This window comes from Durotheca rogersii, assembly GCF_024521655.1.
Source record: "Durotheca rogersii strain YMJ 92031201 chromosome Unknown GGS23scaffold_25, whole genome shotgun sequence".
Classification (NCBI taxonomy): domain Eukaryota; kingdom Fungi; phylum Ascomycota; class Sordariomycetes; order Xylariales; family Xylariaceae; genus Durotheca; species Durotheca rogersii.
Window position 1 is genome coordinate 127,238 of NW_026251256.1, and position 19,818 is coordinate 147,055.

The 19,818-nt window shown below is 56.8% G+C and overlaps 5 protein-coding genes across 5 annotated transcripts; 3 read left to right on the plus strand and 2 right to left on the minus strand.

Moving 5' to 3' along the window:
* The first annotated feature begins 2,755 nt into the window (after window positions 1-2,755).
* Window positions 2,756-6,081, plus strand: GGS23DRAFT_239547 (uncharacterized protein). The gene is made up of 2 exons (XM_051512148.1): window positions 2,756-3,173; window positions 3,300-6,081. The coding sequence occupies exons 1-2, from the start codon at window positions 3,051-3,053 to the stop codon at window positions 5,970-5,972; spliced, it is 2,796 nt and encodes a 931-aa protein (XP_051368916.1). The 5' UTR covers window positions 2,756-3,050; the 3' UTR covers window positions 5,973-6,081.
* A 715-nt stretch (window positions 6,082-6,796) lies between these two features.
* On the plus strand, window positions 6,797-8,515 carry GGS23DRAFT_581645 (DUF1692-domain-containing protein). Its single transcript, XM_051517198.1, has 3 exons — window positions 6,797-7,191; window positions 7,315-7,893; window positions 7,999-8,515. The coding sequence occupies exons 1-3, from the start codon at window positions 7,113-7,115 to the stop codon at window positions 8,463-8,465; spliced, it is 1,125 nt and encodes a 374-aa protein (XP_051368917.1). The 5' UTR covers window positions 6,797-7,112; the 3' UTR covers window positions 8,466-8,515.
* A 123-nt stretch (window positions 8,516-8,638) lies between these two features.
* On the minus strand, window positions 8,639-12,772 carry GGS23DRAFT_614054 (Fusaric acid resistance protein-like-domain-containing protein; the record flags this gene model as incomplete). The annotated part of the gene is made up of 3 exons (XM_051520615.1): window positions 8,639-10,582; window positions 10,648-12,580; window positions 12,686-12,772. The coding sequence occupies 3 exons, from the start codon at window positions 12,770-12,772 to the stop codon at window positions 9,297-9,299; spliced, it is 3,306 nt and encodes a 1,101-aa protein (XP_051368918.1). The 3' UTR covers window positions 8,639-9,296.
* Window positions 12,773-14,444: 1,672 nt separating this feature from the next.
* GGS23DRAFT_614056 (uncharacterized protein) lies at window positions 14,445-15,798 on the plus strand (the record flags this gene model as incomplete). The annotated part of the gene is made up of 1 exon (XM_051520616.1): window positions 14,445-15,798. The coding sequence occupies one exon, from the start codon at window positions 14,445-14,447 to the stop codon at window positions 15,342-15,344; it is 900 nt and encodes a 299-aa protein (XP_051368919.1). The 3' UTR covers window positions 15,345-15,798.
* A 442-nt stretch (window positions 15,799-16,240) lies between these two features.
* Window positions 16,241-18,728, minus strand: GGS23DRAFT_606976 (transketolase; the record flags this gene model as incomplete). The annotated part of the gene is made up of 6 exons (XM_051519975.1): window positions 16,241-16,357; window positions 16,411-18,069; window positions 18,124-18,208; window positions 18,267-18,362; window positions 18,450-18,496; window positions 18,675-18,728. The coding sequence occupies 6 exons, from the start codon at window positions 18,726-18,728 to the stop codon at window positions 16,241-16,243; spliced, it is 2,058 nt and encodes a 685-aa protein (XP_051368920.1).
* Window positions 18,729-19,818: the final 1,090 nt, after the last annotated feature.

Below are 19,818 nucleotides of genomic sequence, written 5' to 3' on the forward strand. Positions count from 1 at the left end.
GTCCTACCCATCCGAGGAAAGAAGCCGTAACCAACGGCCGCGGATACTAGATACTTTAGCTATTATTGCTCCGAGATGATCGACAGGCCACCAAGGTCAGGTGGTCGGGGTATCAGTCTGGAGCAGTTGGATCTACCTCCACGGCCGTGGATGTCGGATACCTATAGTCCATAACCGTCGTCATGTTGGTTGGGTTCTGCATACCCACGATGACCGTCCTGATAGGGTTAGACATGTAGCAGTACGGAAGGGCGACTGGCAGGTTGCGTGGCTGGACCGGTGAGATACGTAAGGTATGTCTTGTCGGCGCGGCAAATTTAGACAGTAAGGGATAGCGTTGCCGTCGGCCGTATTTTTGGACGGAGTAGACGAGGAGCCGCGTCATGAAGCCCCGGGGATGATGCAAGACACGAGTATTTGGGATGTAATAAAAACCAGTAGAGCAGCAGTTGCTGTTGGGAGGCGTCGAAGGAGACGGCGGACTCTGGTCGGACCACTTCGCTCCTCCAGTCGATTACAGCAAGTCGAGGGATTGTAGATAGCGGAACATGAATCTTATATCAGAACGGAACGAAGCTATCCCTGCTCCTCTCAGCTAATGATGTGTAGCACGTTAACAGGCAACACGCGGAGGGACGCCGATAGCCCTGATAATGTAGGTATATATATATATATATATATGGACTTACCTACTAGAGGTACCTACCCAGGTAGGGAGGTACATAGGTACCTACGTATGGAATGGGGTCTACGCGCCTCCGCCCAAGTCCTATATGCATTTAGGCATTATATTTATATGCCTACCTGTCTCAAGTTACTGAGGTGAGCAGGTAGGCATGGCGTCATACCTTCCCTGGCGCCACTGATTGAAGTTTGCTTATTTATTGCATTCATCGCTTACATAGGTAGATAGGTATATAAGGCATTTACCTCCCTTACCTGCATCGCGTACCCGGTACCTCTCTCGATCTACATATATTATGGGTACCTCGCTCCCAGTGGTGGCAAGTCGGACACGCCTTTAAGAGGTATGCCTGGCACCACCTATTTACAGGCCTTAAATAGGTTAGTAGGCCAAGCGTGGAACCTTATCCGCAGGCTCCAGATATGGATGACGAATACACAAGTTGATCAGCTTCTACGACCTCCGCTAACCCCCATAATTTCCGCCTCCTAAGAGAATTATTAACATTAATAGGTAGATAAGTAGAGGGTATTTGCTAGGTAGGCTAGGTACCTAGAGGAGGTAGGTACGTACGTACGTACGTAAACGTGTAGGTAAGAAGTAGGTACCTAGGTAGGTAGGTGGTAGGTACTAACTTATGTAGGACGTAGGCGTCTTGCAGATGGTCCTTGCTGCTCAGTCAGGTGACGTATTCTCTGTAGGGAGGCGTACAAGTAGGTTACCGTTTTCCATTTTCCATAGGGTTCCGATGTCTCCCGTTAGACTCTTACACTGTACATGTCTCAAGCCAGGTACCTAAAAGCAGTACCTACCTCCTACTACCTTATGTACCATAGGTACCTATTCACATCCTTAGGTACCTAATGTAGGTACCATCACAGCTTAGGAGAGGTATCTTCCCTATGTGAATTGAAGCATAGCACGCTAACGTACCTTTTTATGTACCTCCTTCCTGCCCCTGGCGTGCGATGCAACATCTGCGCTGCATATTCACATATACAGGTGGTACTACTTACCTCCTACAGGTACCTACCTACCTCTTACACACGCATTATATACCTAGGCAGGTACATATACCTAGAGAAGCTAACATGTATCTAGGTACCTAATCATTAGCACGGTCAGGAGGTAGCCTCACTTCCGAACTGTCCCCGCTTTCTTGTTGGAAGTGAATCCGTCATCAAGGCCTGTATTGCCTGCCTTATTTGTTGCCATCGCCGCCACCCTCCACTAGCCCGACGAACCTCGACCCATTCTGCCCATTCTCCTTCATCTAGGCTCTTCTTCCTCGTACGCGGCCGCCGTCTTATGGGATTGCGAGGTCCCTTCTGCCTGTGATGCAGACTGCCGCTAGGAATTGAATATCTGCTAGCCATAGGTATGTTGAATTGCTTTCTTCTCGCCTCGCCCTGTTCCCGACTATTTCAACTCGCCTACCGACCTGGAGCTTCCCACAATTTCCTTTCCTTTTTACCCACCTATCCAGCATCACCAACGAGACGAGAACAAAGTCACGTTCCTCTGGTGAGAGTCTCGATCACTCATCGGGTGAGTTTGGCCTTCCTCTTCCTCTCGCATCGAACAGGGTGTGCGCACATAGGCATATTAGCTTTACCTACGTGTTGCCTATTGTAGGGGCAGCTCATACACTCTACAGGTCCTGAACGCGACACACCCTCTCCCCTCCCTACTCTTGGGGGCTGGCAAGACTTTGGCGGATCGGCGGTGTCTGCCTTGTCCACCTTTCGTACTCCGCCTACCAACACCCCAAGGGCCTCCCTTTCTACCTGGCTCTGCAATACATTTCTGTTCTATCCTCTTCCCAGACACACTCCTCCTACACCATATCATTCCTACACTGTCCCTAGCAGCATCGGCGTCGTCATCATCACTATTGTCGTCGTCATCGTCATTACTGGCATCATCATCATCCCCATCACTGTCCTCTTACTATCTGCATAATCTGCCCATCTCCCCTAGTTCTCGTCCTCTTTACCTTCTGCGCTGGCAACGAGTCGAGGCTGACCGCCTAGGCCGAGTAAGACCCCGACCCTCACAACGGCTGCCTCTTAATAAGAGGGCACCTGACCATACCCCCCAGCATTTAATAATCTAATTGCCTCCTAGTTATGTATGTGCCCTGCCTCCCTGGGAATCTTTCATGCATCCATCATTCCACTTCCCCGTGCACTACCCTAGCCTGCTCCATTTTCATGACCTCTGATATAGTCGACAAACACTATCGCCTGCCCATTTTCCTTGATTCCTGATGGACCTCTCGTCTTCGCCTCTATACATCTAGAAACGAAATTCACTAATAAAACTGCTATTAGCGAGCTGCCTCTAACAGAGTGGTGTAGCCAAGATGGCGTCGTCAATGACTGCTACTCCTGATACCATGATTACACTCAAGGTGAACTTCGATGGTGCGACACGTCGGTTCAAGTTGCCGCTTCGCGAGCTTGTCGTACACAACCTGGAGGATAAAGTAAGTCTCTCCATCTATATGCCGCGCACGTCGATAACCCTTTTCGATCCCTCTTTACAAACTACAATCCCATAGTGTCATGGCAAATCTCGGGAGACAGCAGCCGTGCTGACGTGAAACTAATAGCTACGATCTTTCCTCCATATCCCTGTTGGAGCAGTGACAACATTCGAGCGATATTCCGACTCCGCTGCCTCTTTCGTTGTCCTTGACCCGGCCAATATATCTGCGTACAAGCAACTTTACCGGGCTGCTAAGGCTAAGCAAAAATTAAAGCTGCGAGTTACCACACAAACCAGACCAGAACCTGAAACCAAGTCTACAAGGGATGTGGTCCCAAAGCCCGCGACTGTCGAAGATGAAATCGAGTCCGAGTCTAAGGAAACGGTCGAGCTAACCTCCCGTGTCTCGTCGCCAACCACCCAATCTATAGCCCCGGAGGCTGATGAGACCCAGGCAGGCATTCTAAATACCGTTCCTGTTTCCGAGATCCACTCAAACTTGCCCAACTTCATTCATCTATGGCGTATCCATGGAATGCCTAAAATCCACCTACGAAAAGACGCCGAGGGTACGGAAGTAGTGGATCTGATTAGCTCCGCCTCTCCGGCTGTTCCCGCTATCTCACTCGATCCTCACATTGGGGCGGCCTCGATCCCTGGCGCGACTAACCGGTGCCCTTTTGCGAGATCTACATCTATGTCGCTTGGCACCGATTCTAAGGAGGCATGTGGAACAGAGCAGACCCAAGCACCTGTTTTTTCCAAAGGCGCCACAGCTCCGCCCGCCCGCGATGAGCTAAAATCCCCTCAGACCGAAGAGGAAGAGGACACGAAGGCGGATGACGAATCCCTACACTTCTTCGGTGCCCCCAATCGTCCATTTACCGTGTGCTGTAACAGTTGTGATAAGGCTGTCCCCGATGCTCATTTCCATTGTGCCACGTGCGACGATGGTGACTTTGATCTCTGCGAAGACTGCATCAATCGTGGTATAACCTGCTATGGCGATGGCCACTGGCTCATAAAGCGAACCATCAAGGACGGACAGATCAATTACAGCACAACCCACATTGCTCCGAAGGCGAACCGACCCCAGCCAGATAAGGAGCCCTTTACCACTTCGGTGAAGCTTCCTATCAGAACTGCCGAGACCGCACACTGGGCACCGGCTGTGCCTTCTCCAGTCTTGACACCAAGCTACACTGCGCGAACATGCAACTGTTGTGTTCAGGATTTCCCTGACAAGGAATTCCTCCACTGCACGACGTGTGAAGATTATGATCTCTGCAAAAGCTGCTTCGCCAAGGACAAGCATGGTCATCATCCCAAACATGGCTTCACCCCTGTTGTGAAGGGTACAGTTTTCGAGCCTTCGATCTCTTCTCGTCTATCCCCCGGGCGAGATGCTAATCACAATGCCATTTGCGATGGATGCGACCAGTTCATCCGCGGTGTTCGACACAAGTGCCTCGACTGTCCCGATTGGGATTACTGTTCGGAATGTGTGCAGAATGCCGATTTCGTCCACGCAAATCACCGTTTCGTGGCTATCTACGAGCCGCTACCCGATCGTACTATACGACCCGCTTCCTGTCTCTCACACTATGGCATCTGCTGTGATGGACCACTTTGCACCTCCTCCGCCTCCCGGGGCGGTTTCAAGTACATTGTTGGCGTGCGTTATAAGTGCGCTGTCTGTCATGATACTGACTTCTGTGCCGACTGCGAGGCCAGCCCATCCAACAACCACAATAAGACGCATCCCTTGATCAAGTTCAAGACGCCGGTTCGCCACGTCAGTGTTACCACCACCGGCGAGCATGAGAATGGGTATCCCCTCCCCACCATGGGTGACCGTACCCCTCTGGAGCTCAACCATACGGAGGCCGCCGCAGCGCCGCAGGAGAACATATCAGCCACCTCGGTGCAGACGGTAGTTGACGTTAAACCCATAGAGCAGGAGGAGGAGAAGGAAGAGCAGCAGCCATCTGAGCCGGAGAAGACCGAGGAGATCGAGATCAAGAAGGAAGAAGTAGTCGATACTGAGGTGGCCACCTTGGTTGAGAAGCCGTCCGACCTGGTTGCCGTCTTCAAGCACGACACGGTTGCCGATGGGACTATTTTTCCTCCCAACCACACCTTCGAGCAGGTCTGGGTTCTCCGAAATGAGGGTACGTCCCCGTGGCCGGCTGGGTGTTCGGTCAAGTTTGTGGGTGGCGATTACATGGGTGCTATCGACCCTACCCACCCCGCCGGCATCCACGAGCTAGTCTCAGCTTCGGAATCGACCATCTGCTACAATGCGTTGAACCCGGGTCAGGAATTCCCGTTCACTGTCTTGATGCGTACTCCCGACCGAGAGGGTAAGGTGATCTCGTACTGGCGACTAACGACCCCTGATGGCATCAAATTCGGCCACAAACTCTGGTGTGACGTAACAGTCGAGGCGCCGATCGCCAAGGCGGTCAAGGCACAGCCCCAACCCGAGGTCGAGGGAGCAGAGAACCTGGCGCCTGTCCCAGAGATGACGGAAAGCCGAATGATCATCCCCAAGCTAGAACACGAATCCCCTTCGGCTAGCGTCCACGAGAAGTCCAGGGACTCAGAGTCGGACACGCTCGCACAGTCGAGCCAAGGCAAACAGGAAGAGGAGGAGGATGACTTTGAGGATTGCGGCGAAGACGAGGAGTGGGCCGAGTCCGAGGATGGATTCATGACCGATGAGGAATACGACATCCTCGACGCCTCAGACGAGGAATACCTCTTGGAGCAGCGTTCGGCATCATCTCGGAAGTAAGGACGGCTCCGCAGGTTACCGGATAAGCTGGGCAACTCGGGCGAAAGCAAACGGTTCGTGCCAGGGCTCCTCCGGGGTTTCATATGGTAGTGTTTATTCTACGTGGGATGGTATTTGCGATGTTAGTTCGGTACAGTGATTTCATCTCGTAGGTGGGGAATTCGGTAAGCAATGGCCAAGGACAATCCACTCATTAGATTGACAAGAACAGATTGGCATGCTTAGGAGCTCTAGGGTAGTTTCAGGCAGCTCAATTTACTCGTTGCGTCTCCAAGAGAGTGATGAAGACAATGTGGGTGATGCGTGTGTTCATTGCTGCGATTTCGTCGGAGCAGGTTGTCCTCTCTCTCTCTCCGTCGAAACTGCGAGCGCCACGATATACGGTGAGCGCGGAGGACAGTGCTAGATTTGATAGTACCGGAACGTAGTAGCAGCAGAGAGAGTGATGATGGTATGGCGATATTTGCTGCGATATCAGTTGCGGCGAAAACACGGTTTTGGGGGTACCTACAGGCAGGTTAGGTACCGTTTGGATACTTTCCAGTACTTCGAATACCAACCTCTCCTAGAGGTAACCTACCTCTACCTACCTGGACCTCCTACAGGTATATGGTGTCTGGGAGGTACCGTAGGTAGGTAGGGTAGGTAGGTAGGTACCTAGGTAGGTAGGTAGGTAGCCTAAAGGTGGTGGTGGTGGCCCATAATACCCCTGCACATCTGGCTAGGAGGTACCCAAGCAAAGATCGGCGGGTACCTGCCCGGGTAGGCTATTGTACCTACCGGTAATGGCAAAAGGTGGTGGATAGATTTATTTGGTTTCGTGCAAGTTGTCCTCTTATTATCTCGTAGGGGTCAACCACCACCATCGCCGCCATCGCCATCACCATCGCCGTCCGCCGCCCGTCACCACCGTTACCACCGCCCAATCCGACTTCGATCCTTGCCGACGAAAAGAAGCGACGTTACGCCCCGACAGCCTGGCCTTGCCATTGCAGCAAATGCCGTGGTAGCACGTACACGCACGGGCAGCAAGTCGAGACGTCCCGGGAGCTCGCAGTGCGCCTACGCCAGGCGAGGAGTGACCAACTCGCCAGCGACTACCCCCCCCCTACTGCTCTCTAAGCCCTGGCGCCAGCCACCATGGACGGCTACAATGAGAAGGCTCACTTCGACGACGAGCCCACACCCGGCAGCTTCGTGCGGGCATTTGATGCTTTCCGTAAGGCTTCCCTATCTTCCCGTCCAACCTCGTCTCCTCTCCCTTGCCGTCACGTCTACCTACGCCCACCAGCTCGACGCGCGGCCAGCTACGCTAACTAGGACCATCGATTCCACCTCGCAGCAAAATCGAAACCCCAATATGTGACGCACACGTCGGGCGGCGGGAAATGGACCATCGTCATGTCCGTCATTTCCTGCTTCTTGCTGTGGTCGGAGCTGGCGCGGTGGTGGCGCGGCGAGGAGTCGCACACCTTCGCGGTAGAGAAGGGCGTCGGGCACGGCCTGCAGATTAACTTGGATGTTACCCTCAAGATGAAATGCGACGACCTGCACGTCAACGTGCAGGACGCAGCCGGCGATCACATCTTTGCCGGCTCGCGCCTCCGAAAGGAACTCACGCACTGGGGGCACTGGGTCGATTCCCGGGGCATCCACAGGCTTGGTCACGACCAGCACGGCCGCGCCATCACCGGCGCCGGCTGGCACGACGAAGAGGGTTTCGGCGAGGAGCACGTCCACGACATCATCGCCATCAGCCGCAAGAAGGCCCGCTGGGCCAAGACCCCCAGGCTCTGGGGCGCTGACGGCGACAGCTGCCGCATCTACGGGAGCCTAGAGCTCAACAAGGTCCAAGGCGACTTCCACATCACCGCCCGAGGCCACGGTTATTCCTCGCCCGGCGAGCACCTAAACCATAACAGTAAGTTTGGCCGGCCGGCCGGCCGACGGACGGATATGCCAGCCATGGGCAACCCTGGCAGACAAGGGCAACGCTAACTCCTCGGGCGGCTCTGGTCGCGCGCAGGTTTCAACTTCTCCCACGTCATCTCGGAACTCTCGTTCGGGCCCTACTATCCGTCGCTCGTGAACCCGCTCGACGGGACCATCAACATCGCCGGGGCGCACTTCTACAAGTTCCAATACTTCATGTCGATAGTGCCGACGGTGTACAGCGTCCGCGGGGGCTCGTCGACGAAGCAGACGGTGCTCACGAACCAGTACGCGGTGACGGAGCAGAGCAAGGAGATCAACGAGCGCATGGTGCCGGGGCTCTTCTTCAAGTACGACATCGAGCCCATCATGCTGCACGTCGAGGAGCACCGCGACAGCATCCCCACCTTCGTCATCAAGGTCGTCAACGTGCTCTCGGGCGTGCTCGTCTCCTGCCACTGGTGCTTCACCCTGACCGAGTGGCTGCGCCAAGTGGTCGGCCGCCGCCGCACGAACCGGAGCGAAGGCGTCATCGGGGCCAAGGGCGACTACGACGAGTAGAGAGAAAGGGAGAAGTATACCGGTAGCGAGAGAGAGAGAGAGAGAGAGAGAGAGAGAGAGAGAGAGAGAGAGAGAGCGAAAAAAAGAGAGAAAAGGCTGTTGTTTATATGTAGTTTCTCCAAGAGCATCGGAAAGGAAAATAGGGGTTGCAGCGGGGAAAGCAAGAAGAGCGTCGGCAACGATGGATGACGATGACGATGTACATGTCCTGTACTATATATACCGTATCTACCCTACCCCAAGGCAGGCGTTTCTGGACTACACCTTCTCCCCCTACTCCCTCACATTAGGCACGTAGGAGGCCGGCAGGAAAGTTGGGCAATGTGCGTGCGTGCGTGCGTGCGGTCCGAGCCTAGCCGCACCGCAGACGGCCTGGAAGAGGTCGAGATCGGCGGGGGAACGAAGATCTCGGTCCAGCGCCGATTCGCAAGTTGGTTCCCCGGGACGCGAGGCGCGCCATGCTTGCTCCCCTACCTCCTCCCCTGTGCGATGCGGCCGCCCGTCTCTCACTGTCACATCGCCATAGGTGCTCCCCCGAACGAAGGCAAGTCGGTCATGCAGGCTACGATGGAATCTGCTGTATTTGTTGTGTCCAAAAGAGGAAAACGGAGCGGCTGGTTCTTCGACCAGCCTGCCCTCCCTCCCCCCGCTGGGACCTCTTCCTATCGACACCCTGTCGTCTACGCGCTACATGCATGGGTATAGAACTGCGGCTATATATGTGCTTACTCTGATAACAATACGTGTAAATACGGCGTCGTGACGATAAGATATGCGAACCCCTCCCGATTTCGAACATTGTCGATCCCCCCCCTCTCAGCATCCCCCTGTTCACTGCAAGAGTAGTGCGTCTTCGTCGAGCCTGCCAAATAAGGCCTCGACCTCCTTCTCCACCACCTTGAGCTCCTTGGCCAGCTGGGCGGAGACCAGGGCGTACGCGTAGAGCAGCGTGTAGTCTGCTTCCTTGACCACGGTGTCGCCAATCCTCGGACCCTGGCCGAAATATGTCGACTTGCCGTTGCCCCCCGCAAAATCCGCAAAGTCGCTCGTATCCCCGTCCGCGGCGGAAGATCTGCTACGTTCCTCCGCCTCGTCCAGGTCGTCGTTGTGCTCCTTTCTGAAGCGGAATATCTTGCCGAGAAGTCTGTCCCGCAAAATATCTACGCTGGGGATGGCGTCCGTCAGCGGGTACTCGAGCATGATGCTGGACGCGAGAACCTGGAAGACGTGGCAGATGCGAGCGCAAAGCTGCGCCCGCTCGTCCGCCGTGAAGTACAGCATCGCCTTCTCGCCTTCGCTGAGCTGGCCGTGCTTCTGCGTAACCAGACACATGGCGTGGAAGGCGTCGAGCACGCGCTGCGTTGACGCCATGATCCGACCGTACGCCACAAACGGAAAGGGGCCGCGAAGCTCGTACTCGTTATTGGCGGCAACACGAAGGGTCTGTAGCTGGGTTGCGTAACGTTGCATGGCGGCTTGCTCGCCCATCTTCATATAGCTAGCGGATGCGCCGTCATTACGGAGGAGGACGGCTAGCGGGCCTCGCTTCCAGATGAGGCCCATCTGTAGGTACAAGACGGCCAGACCTTCCTTAAACTTCTTACGGGCCGGCATGGGCCAGATGAGACGGCATATTATGAGGCCCCACACGATGCCTACGGACACGGCGACAACTCTGTGCAGGGCGATGGTCTCGATCATGGGATGAGTGCCACCCTCGTCATCGTCGTCGTCATCGACACGCTGGGTGAGCGTGTATGCATACAGCGAAGACACGTTATAGCTAAGCAGAACGAAGCGGCCAAACGGTGCATTCCCGCGCTCGATCATTATAAAGAACGCGCCGAAGGAGACGGCCCAGCCGAGAATGGAGAGGGCAACGGGGTTGCCGTCGGATATCCACCAGTTGATCAGTACGAAAGCGGCGCCCAGGATGGTCCCGGTGAAGCGGGCCATGCCAGTTGCGTTAGCAGCACCCACGGTCATCGAGCACACGATCATGAAAGACAAGAGCCCCCATTCGCCTCGCCAATGCGAGTACGTGGGGCGGGTTTGAGGGATGAAGGCGAACATGGCGTACAGAGTAGCGCCGATGCCGACCTTGAGGCCGAAACGAACTGTCGTCGAGGTTAGCACGGCAAAGATCACCTCCGCAATCACGCTTACGAAGTTGTTGACTCACTGTCGTTTCTCGAAAAGAATCGGAAAATCTTCAGGAGGCTGCGAGAGTTAGCTCGGACAATATGGTCCCACAGGCTTTCGCCCTGCGGTGCCGTGTCCCAGCCGACGGTACCACGGCGGGTCTTCATCGAATCCGGGATGCCCTGGGGCAGCTTCGACTGCCTCAATCGCTTGACCGGTTGGAGCAGGGAGACTTGCTCCGGATCGTCGTCCTTCGGTTTTGAGCGCAGCTTAACATGCTTCCATACCATCATCCACCTCCAGGTCCTCCTGTTTCGGTCCGTGACATCTCTCAAGTCTTCCAGGGCATCCAGGTACATCTGCATCTCGTCCGCAAAACTGAGGAGACTGAACGAGAAGTGCCCGCACGCAGCAGCAACCTCCTCAAAGTCCGCCTGCACCGTCTCGGATCTGGTCCTCCCTAACTCGATGGTTTCGTATAACTCTTCGAGGGCAGCCCCCCTTGCTTGATTGTACAGACTAATCGCGTCATTCAGGCTCTGCTTGAACCGCTCGTTAACCCGGATCGGAGTGCCCGGACCTCCGTATGGCGGCTCCTGAAGCATTACGGCCATCGTGTGGACGAGGGACTTCATCGAGGGCCCAAGGCGAGCAATAAACAATTCGAATATGTCAGGTGGCGTCCTCAGCGACGAGACGGATTGGCTCAGCAAAGGAGGGTGCGGTCCTGGGGTCGGCGTCGGTTCCTCTTCTCGATCGCTTCGCTCGTCGGCGGCCTCATCGATAGAACCGAGAGTGCTGTACCGATTGCCCCCACTTTTGAGCGTTGCTGATAGCGACCGACCAAAAGAAGCAGAGAAGACGTTGCTAGTGGGAGATATAGCCGAACTCGCAGAGGGGGGCGCGTGGGCGACCTCCTTGAGAAGTTCGAACTGGGTGTTGGCCGCACTCCGCAGGCCACCGAGCGACTGGGCTAAATTCTCCATCGATTTCAGCACTGCCCGCTTATGTCTATATATCTGCTCCTGGCCCAAAAAATAGTACTCGTACTTAGCCTCCCGCGCATTCTTATTCATCCGGACCAGAGTCGAAGTGTACGTGGCCGAGGCCTTGGTAAAGGCAGCCGACTCGAAATCGTCGTCGGTACCACCTAAAAAGCCATCCGCGATCATGGACAGCATGTCGCCGAGCGAGATGGAAGCATCACGCATGGAACTGCGCAGCTGCCTCCTGGCAGAGATGGGCCAGATGAGCAGATTGACTAGAGTTGACGTCGTCGTGGCCATGAGGAGAATTTTGAGCGATTGGATGATCTTCTCGTTGGTGAAGACGCCAGTTTGGACCGAGTTTTCCTTGGTTATGATGGTGATGATACCGATGGATGCGATACTGGCGCCGACGCTCACGAGAGGGTTGTTGAGTTTCTGCTTGACCCATCCGACAAAGCCTAAACCGCCCCCGACGAACACCAGGAGGACGAATACGTACGAGAACTCGACCATGTGTAACATCGAGCCGAAGAGCACAGAGCTCGCCATCGACAGAGTCCCGACGAGCATGGCGTAGGATACGGCGATGACGGCGATGGCAACCGCTTCTATCTGTGAGCCCGCAGACCTCGCCGGGTGGAAGTAAACAGATATGGTGGCCACGATATGCTTCCCGTCCATGGGACCTAGGAATTCGGCGGCGGGGCGCCAGAAGGTCCCCATGCTAGCCAGGAAGTAGGCGATGGAGCACTTGATGATGCCGCGGCCATTGGGCGAGTCCGCCCACGCCAGCAACCGGCCGACGGCGGCGCGAGAACGGTGGAAGGCATTCTGGACTCTCTCCTTTAGCGTTTTGATCTCGGCCAAGGGGTGTGTGCTGCCGTCCTCGGTACTAGGGCTTTGGAGGCGCGGGTATCGCAGGGAAAACTGGCGGCGGGAGCGTTCGCCAGTGCCGGGAATGATCCAAGTACTGTTGCGCAGCTTCTATTGCGGTGGCGTTAGCATCCGGCTTTCTTTGGCTAGCGACCTCGGACAGGATTGGGGGAGGGGGCTTTGGGAGGGTCGAGTCTCACACAGAAATCGGCTTACACTTCTCGCGGGTGGTCTAGCAAGCCGCGGCCGCGAAGCTCCACCGCCTCCAGCCAGATTAGTATTCGAAGCGTTCTCGCCGGTCATAGCTCGGTGGTCAACGGCAGCCCTCTTCTTCGTCTTTCGGCCCGTGCAGTGTTCCTAATGCGCCTGCCGCGGCATGGTCGAGAGAGAAGGGGGAGGAAGAAGGACGAGAAAGGGAGAAGATGGAGAGGGAATAAAAGAGTCGGGAAATACGCGAGGGAACAAGGGCGAGCGTCGAGAGGGGGCGTCGAGGGAGGTCCGGCCGTAGGTCGGATTAGTTGTCTGAGGTGAGAACAGACACGACGACCGCGAGGGTGTAGCGCACAAGATCGCTCGCCGCAGGGAAGGGGGAAGGGGGCTTCTGTCTCACCAGCCAAGGAACGGAGAGAAAGGTAATATAAAAATATAAAGAAAGGAGGGAAGGCGAACAAGAGGAATTACGACGGGCGAGGGAGAGGGAGGGAGAGGAGAGGCGGAGGAGGACGGAGGGTTGGGATCGATCATGCGCTACGGCAAGAAGGAGGCTTTTCCTCACGGCCCTCCAGCAGCCTGTTGGTTAGGAGGGTATGCACATACACGTATACGGAGTCGCAGATACAATACAACGCTAGGCTAACCTGTAGGTTGCCGGAGGAAGGCCTAGGAAGGGAGAGAGGGTACCTGAGACGGCCGTATATTACTTGCCGCAAGCATGTACCTCACCCAACGTCCCCTCGCCGAGATCCATCGGTAAGTGGACACGGATGCGCCCATTGCGTGCTGGCAGGTACATGGTGGGCCGGCCACAGGTACCTGGCAGGTCATGTACCGACGGAGGGTCGGGGTCATTTGACGGCGAGGGTCCACCAGGTGCCAGGAATCAATCCCTGGGTCTGCGGGGGGGGGGTCGGATTACGTACAAGGCGTAAGAGCCAATCACAAGCTGCTGCCTTTCGCTAGAGCGTCATCGGACAAGGGCATCACCAAAGGCGGTAACGAACGGCAAGGGCCCGCCAGTCCATCCAACATCCACCAACATGCTACTAATAGGTATGTACTATGCACCTACCCAGACTACCTATGGTACTGTAGCACCCGATCGTAGTACCCCCCGCCTTCTCCCTCCTCAGCTGGACTCTGTGCCGGTGCAGCAGGTTACCTCTACCTTAGGTGCCTACCTAGGTACCTACCTGCCTCCTAAGCACCTGACGTAGGCGTGTGCTAGGATTGCCGTACGTACCCACGACCTACCTAGGTACTTGATGTATGTATCACCGCTGGATGTGTACATACCTCCTAGCCCCCTCCCCTTCGACCAGCAGCCAGATAGAGAGAGCTCAGCTACCTCCTACCTACCTCTCTACCCTACCCAGCTCGCCTATCTATCAATTTGCTGTCCGCCTTGCCTACCTACCTATCTCCTTACCACCCGATCTTCCTCAAATAACAACATATCTGTGTCGCACCGCCTTTAAACCAGCTCTCCTTCGAACCGGTCCCCTCTCTCTGCCGCGTTCAGAGCGAGCATCCGATACCGCTACTCAGCTACGCAGCCCTCCTACCTCATGCTTCGCTCGCCCTGCCCTCCCCGCGCCATCTACTCGCTCTATAGCTACTCGCACTGCCCACCGCGGCCAGCTTCGCTCTCGCCCTCTCGACTAGCGCAGCCGCAGCCGGGCGACGACACCCGAGCCCCGAGAGGAGAGGAGAGGAGAGGAGAGCAGCAGCCGGGAACATACCTACCTATAAACACGCCATGGCCAACCTGCCCTCGCAGCACCCGCACCTCTCCCTGCACCTGACGGACCGCGCGCTCACCCCGCTCGTCACGTCCGCGCGCTCGGCGCCGCAGCTCGACGCCCTCGGCTCGCTGTCGCACGCCGCGCTCGCCGCGCACGAGGCCGCGCAGCGCCTCGGGCTCGGCCAGCCGCGCCGCGTCCTTGTCGAGCACGGCCGCGCCGGGCCGCTCCTGCTCCAGTCCTTCGTGCGCCCCACCGACAGCGACAACGGCGGCGGCGGCGCCGACAGCCCGGCCCGCCGCCCCCGGGACTGCTCCCGCCCTTCGTCCTCGTCCCCGCGCCCCGCCACCCCCGGCGCCAACGGCACCTCGGCGGCGGCGGCGGCGGCGGCAACGCCGACACGGCAGCCGCACCAGCCGCGCCCTCCCGCGCCCGCAGACCCCGCTGGCGAGGCGGCCGCTGCGCAGCTGCACCGGCTGCAGCTCCGCGCGGGCGTCGTCGCGCCCTCGGACGTCGACGCGCGCCCGCGCCCCTCGCGCTCCCCCTCGGCCGTCGGCTCGGACGACCACCGCCATACTACCAGCGACGTCCGCAACGGGTCCCCCGACGCTGGCGCCGACGCCGCCGACTCCGACTCTGACCCCAGCGACGGCGACGAAGACGCCGACGCCCCGCCCATGTTCATCGGCGTCGTGGTGGGCCCCGGCGGCGACGAGAGCCACGCCCGCGAGGCCCGCCGCGCGGCCGCGCGCCTCGAGCGTGTCGCCCGCGAGGTCCAGGCGCACTGGGCCGAGGCGCAGGCGCAGCTCGAGCCGGAAGGAGACGGCGGCGGCGGCGAGGGGCCGGAGCCGAGGCTGCGCGGAGGGGCCGGAGGGAGTAGGGGCCGGGGCCGGGGAGGCGAGGGCGCGGGGGATTGAGCGAGCGAGCGACCTGCGTCTACGAGAGAGCGGAGAGGAGAGAGGAAATGGCTGTGTTCGTGGAGGCTTTTTTGGTGATGTCCTCTCGAACGTTATTTTTTTTTAACAAAAAAGGAAGAAATAGGGTCTCTTGGCTTGAGGACCGGGAGAGAAGACCCCGGCGGCACAGGGGAGGGGGGGGGGAGGTATCTCGTGAGTCGAGCTGTCAGTCTCTGCGACACACATACACACACCTACGTATCTCCACGGGAATAATGCCCTTTGGACCCAGGCGTGGTAAAGGAGAGCGCACGCGGACGGTTTTAAAATTAAAAACGGGGGCCGAGGGAGACGTCTGAGGAGGGTAGAGAAGGCTGCTTCAAAATAGGCGAAGCCCAGAGAGGGAACATGAGCGAGCGAGAACGGGTTACTTAGGTAATAAGCCCCAGACCACCCGTATAGGCCTGACCACCCGTGCGGACCAGGCCTTTTTTTTTCTGTCTGTCGAATTACTCAGTCACTACCTAACGCGCCTCTTCTTCGCTCAGGTCGGGGTGGTAAGGAAGACCACGACTAGGGCTCGCAGATTAGGTAGTTTATAGAATTTGATGTCTCCAGCCAGCTTTTTAAGACCTACAAAGCCTGGGTTTATTTACGGCTGGACCATGAACCTGATTTTAGCCTCCCGAACGACACTGGAGAAATAAGGCAATGCTTACGAATAGAGGACGATCGATCACGTCTAGGCCTAGAGTCACTTCTTTCCGAGAGGATTACTGTTATTTCATTGCATTTATGTCTGGCCTCGACTATCTTGGCTCGCATGTCTATATGTCCGCGATCTGCCCCGACTTACTACACCGGCTTTTCTGCTACCATCAGAACTCATGCCAGGACTAGTGCCTGCGCTCCCGTCCTTAAATGAGCTGCTGGAATGCGCGGTTGATGGGTGACCGAATGTTGGGAACGTCCTTCCAGAAGTCGATGGTTGCAATAGCCCTCTTTGAGACGCCTTCGGGGGTGAACTCGAACTTCTGTTCCAGCTGTCAGCATTTTGTGTAGCAGTGATAGTTCTAAGAGAGCTTGCCTTGTAGACGTCCTTGTAGGCACCGGAGGCACCAAATCTGTTCAGGCCGAACTGCTCGTGGGTATACCTCTCCCAGCCCATTGTGCTCATGGCCTCGACAGACAGCGACGGGATGCCGTCGGGGAGGACGCTGAGTCTGTACTCTTTGGTCTGCGAGTCAAACACCTCGAAGCATGGGATCGAGACGATACGAGCCTTGACCCCGTGCTTCTCTAGGAGATATTTCGCGGCATCGACGCAGATGCAGACTTCGGACCCGGTAGAGACGAGGGTGATGTTAGCACCCTCGACCTCATGCAAGACGTAACCACCCTTGAGCGCCTTCTCGACAGTCGAGCCCTCGAGCTGAGGGAGGTTCTGTCGCGATAACGCGAGGATGCTAGGGGTATGCTTGGAAGTAAGGGCCACGTAGTATGCGCCGCTGGTCTCGTTGCCATCGGCGGGCCGCCAGACCATAATGTTAGGCAGGGCACGGAAGTGGGCGAGGGTCTCGATCGGCTGGTGGGTAGGGCCATCTTCGCCGAGACCGATCGAGTCGTGGGTGGCGACCCAGATCGTACGGACTTGAGATAGCGAAGACAGGCGGACAGCGCCAGCAGCATACGAGACGAAGTTCAGGAAGGTACCGCCGTAGGGGATGAGAGTACCGTACGCCGCGATACCGTTCATGATGGCACCCATGGCATGCTCACGGACACCATAACGGATGTATCGGCCGGCGTAGGTGCCGAGGCCGGTCGACGGGGGCTGGAAATCAGTAGCGCCCTTCCATCGCGTCAGGTTAGAACCCGTCAAGTCGGCAGATCCGCCGATGAGCTCGGGAATGACGGCCTCGACCTTCTGGAGGACGACCTCGGAAAGCTTTCGAGAGGCGACAGCAGCATCTTTGGGGGTGTAGACAGGGAGGTTCTTCTCCCAGCCCTCGGGAAGGTCTCCCTTGAGGCGGCGAACGAGGTCGTCGTGCTCGGCCTTGTACTGGGTGTCGTACGAAGCAAACAACTTGTTCCAGTCTTCCTCGAGGGCAGCACCCTCGGCAGCCTTCTTGTGGTATTGATCGTAAACCTCTTGAGGCACGACGAAGGATTGTTCGGGGTTGAAGCCGAACTTCTGCTTGAGCTGCTTGATGTCGTCGACCTTCAGCGGGGATCCGTGCACACCGTGAGTCCCCTGCTGCAGAGAGCCAAACCCGATGGTCGTTTTCAGCTTGATGAGTGAGGGCTTGTCCTTGACGTCCTTGGCCTTCTGAATAGCCCGCTCGATGCCGCCGAGGTCGTGGTCCCCGTCCCCAACGATCTCGACGTGCCAACCGTACGACTCATACCGCTTAGCGACGTCTTCGGTGAAGGCGCATGCGGTGTCGCCGTCGATAGTGATCTGGTTGTCGTCGTAGACGGCGATCAGGTTGCCCAGTTGCAAGTGGCCAGCCAGGGAGGAGGCTTCACCGGAGACACCCTCCATCAAGCAACCATCACCCAGGAAGCAGTAGGTGTAGTTGTCAACGAGGGGGAAGCCATCCTTGTTGAAGGTAGCTGCCGTCTGGGCTTGGGCAAGGGCAAGGCCAACAGCGTTCGAGATACCCTGGCCGAGAGGGCCGGTGGTGACCTCGACACCTGGGGTGTCATGAGCCTCAGGATGGCCCGGAGTAATGCTATCGATTTTCTATTGAAGCCTGTAAGCAACGGAAGAGGAAAACCAGTAGGCGGGGCCGCCTACTCGGAAGTTCTTGATGTCGTCGATAGACAAGTCATAGCCGAAAAGGTGAAGGAGAGCATATTGGAGCATGCATCCGTGGCCGTTGCTGAAACACCGACGGTTAGCGGTAAGAGAGGGAGGTGGGGGTTTGGTTTCAGACTCACGAAAGCACGAATCGGTCGCGGTTCAACCACTTGGGGTTCTTGGGGTTGAACTTCATGAACTTGTTGAAGAGAACGTGGGCAACGGGCGCCATACCCCTACGCTCGTCAGCAAAGACAGCCCCCGCTCAGGAAAAGGTCACAGCCAAAGCCATGATACGACTTTGTCAACACGTTGCTACTTACATGGGCGCGCCCGGGTGGCCCGAGTTGCACGCAAAGGTGGCATCGACCTGGACGGTAGCATAGTTCGTCAGCACCCGTCACTAGCTATCTGTTGGAGGGGACGGTGAGGCAGGAAAGTGAGGGGAAGGAGACGGACGAGCTTCACGGGACGGTGGCGAGCTTGCGATGGAGGGGCACGGCGGGGGCGGGGTCAGGGAGTGAGGGACATAGACGTCGTCGTCTTACCGCGAGAACACGGATCGTGTTAATGGCCAGCCAATCTTGGTCGGTATATCCCATGGTTGCGGTTTGGTTGACGATACCTTGGGATGCGATGAGGTGTACGAGGAGAGGGCAATTGGGGGGGGAGAGGAAGGGAAGAAAGCGAGAGAATGGAGGGAAAGGAGAGAGGAGGAGGGTTTAAAGATGTTTTTTCTGTTTGTCTCGGTTGGCCCATAGGATGGGATGGGATGACCGGCAACCGGGGGACCTCGACCGCACATGCAATGTCGAGGCGACCTGCCGCGACAGAGTGTTGCCATCCCAAAGGTAGGTACATGAGAGCTACCTAAGCCAGCATGCAGCATGTATACCCAAGGTACCTACCTGCCTACACGAGGCGAAGCGACGAGAACCCCGACGCCCAAGTGCCGCCGGTCGGCGTCGGACCGATGCCCGCCGAGCTCGTCGCTGCCACCTCTAACGTGGGCACCCTCTATGTTGAGGTCTCCCGGGTTCCTATGTTCGGTTAGGTTGGGGAGCTCTCCCACACTTACCGCCCACTACAGCTGCGCTACCGGTATCTAGGCAGGTACACTACACCAATGTATGATGTAGGTGTATAGCTTGAGTTGTAAAATAGGTACCTACCTACCTATCTATACACCGTACCTATAAATACATATATATATATATATACCTCTATATACCTACCTAGGTACCTACCTACCTATATAGCTGCCCACCTCGAATATAAGGATGCCCGGTGCTCGGTACGGATAGAGCTATCAAAAGTGGGTACCAAGTTCCCCCCCACCGTCTCATCATCTTTACACTCTTCTCCCCTTGTTCTCTAGCCTGTCTCTATCCCCCCTCCATCTCTCGTCAGCCCTAAGATTCTTCTTCCAGAATACCTCTCAGGGCCTAGGTACCTACCTGAGATCGCCCCCGACCAAGACATGGAAATTCCCCGTCGGCCTTGTCGCCACCACCTTCATATCTCGCCTCTCTGATGTGGTACTTGGTGGGATATCTCGTCCGTTAGTTACGTCATTCTAGCAATATCGGATGTCCCGAGATTGGCGAGAGGGGAGCCTGGCGGTGGGTATTTATAATGTCCCTTCCGGAATCGAGGAGCACATGGGAACAACCCTAGAAGCGGCCGGCTTCG

What these genes read in the sequence shown, in the direction of transcription:
- GGS23DRAFT_239547 (XM_051512148.1), top strand. Translation starts at nt 3,051, where the DNA reads ATGGCGTCGTCAATGACTGCTACTCCTGATACCATGATTACACTCAAG. An exon ending in TACACAACCTGGAGGATAAA is followed by an intron (nt 3,174 to 3,299) that starts GTAAGTCTCTCC and finishes TGAAACTAATAG; the next exon opens with CTACGATCTTTCCTCCATAT.
- GGS23DRAFT_581645 (XM_051517198.1), top strand. Translation starts at nt 7,113, where the DNA reads ATGGACGGCTACAATGAGAAGGCTCACTTCGACGACGAGCCCACACCC. An exon ending in GCGGGCATTTGATGCTTTCC is followed by an intron (nt 7,192 to 7,314) that starts GTAAGGCTTCCC and finishes TCCACCTCGCAG; the next exon opens with CAAAATCGAAACCCCAATAT. An exon ending in CGAGCACCTAAACCATAACA is followed by an intron (nt 7,894 to 7,998) that starts GTAAGTTTGGCC and finishes GGTCGCGCGCAG; the next exon opens with GTTTCAACTTCTCCCACGTC.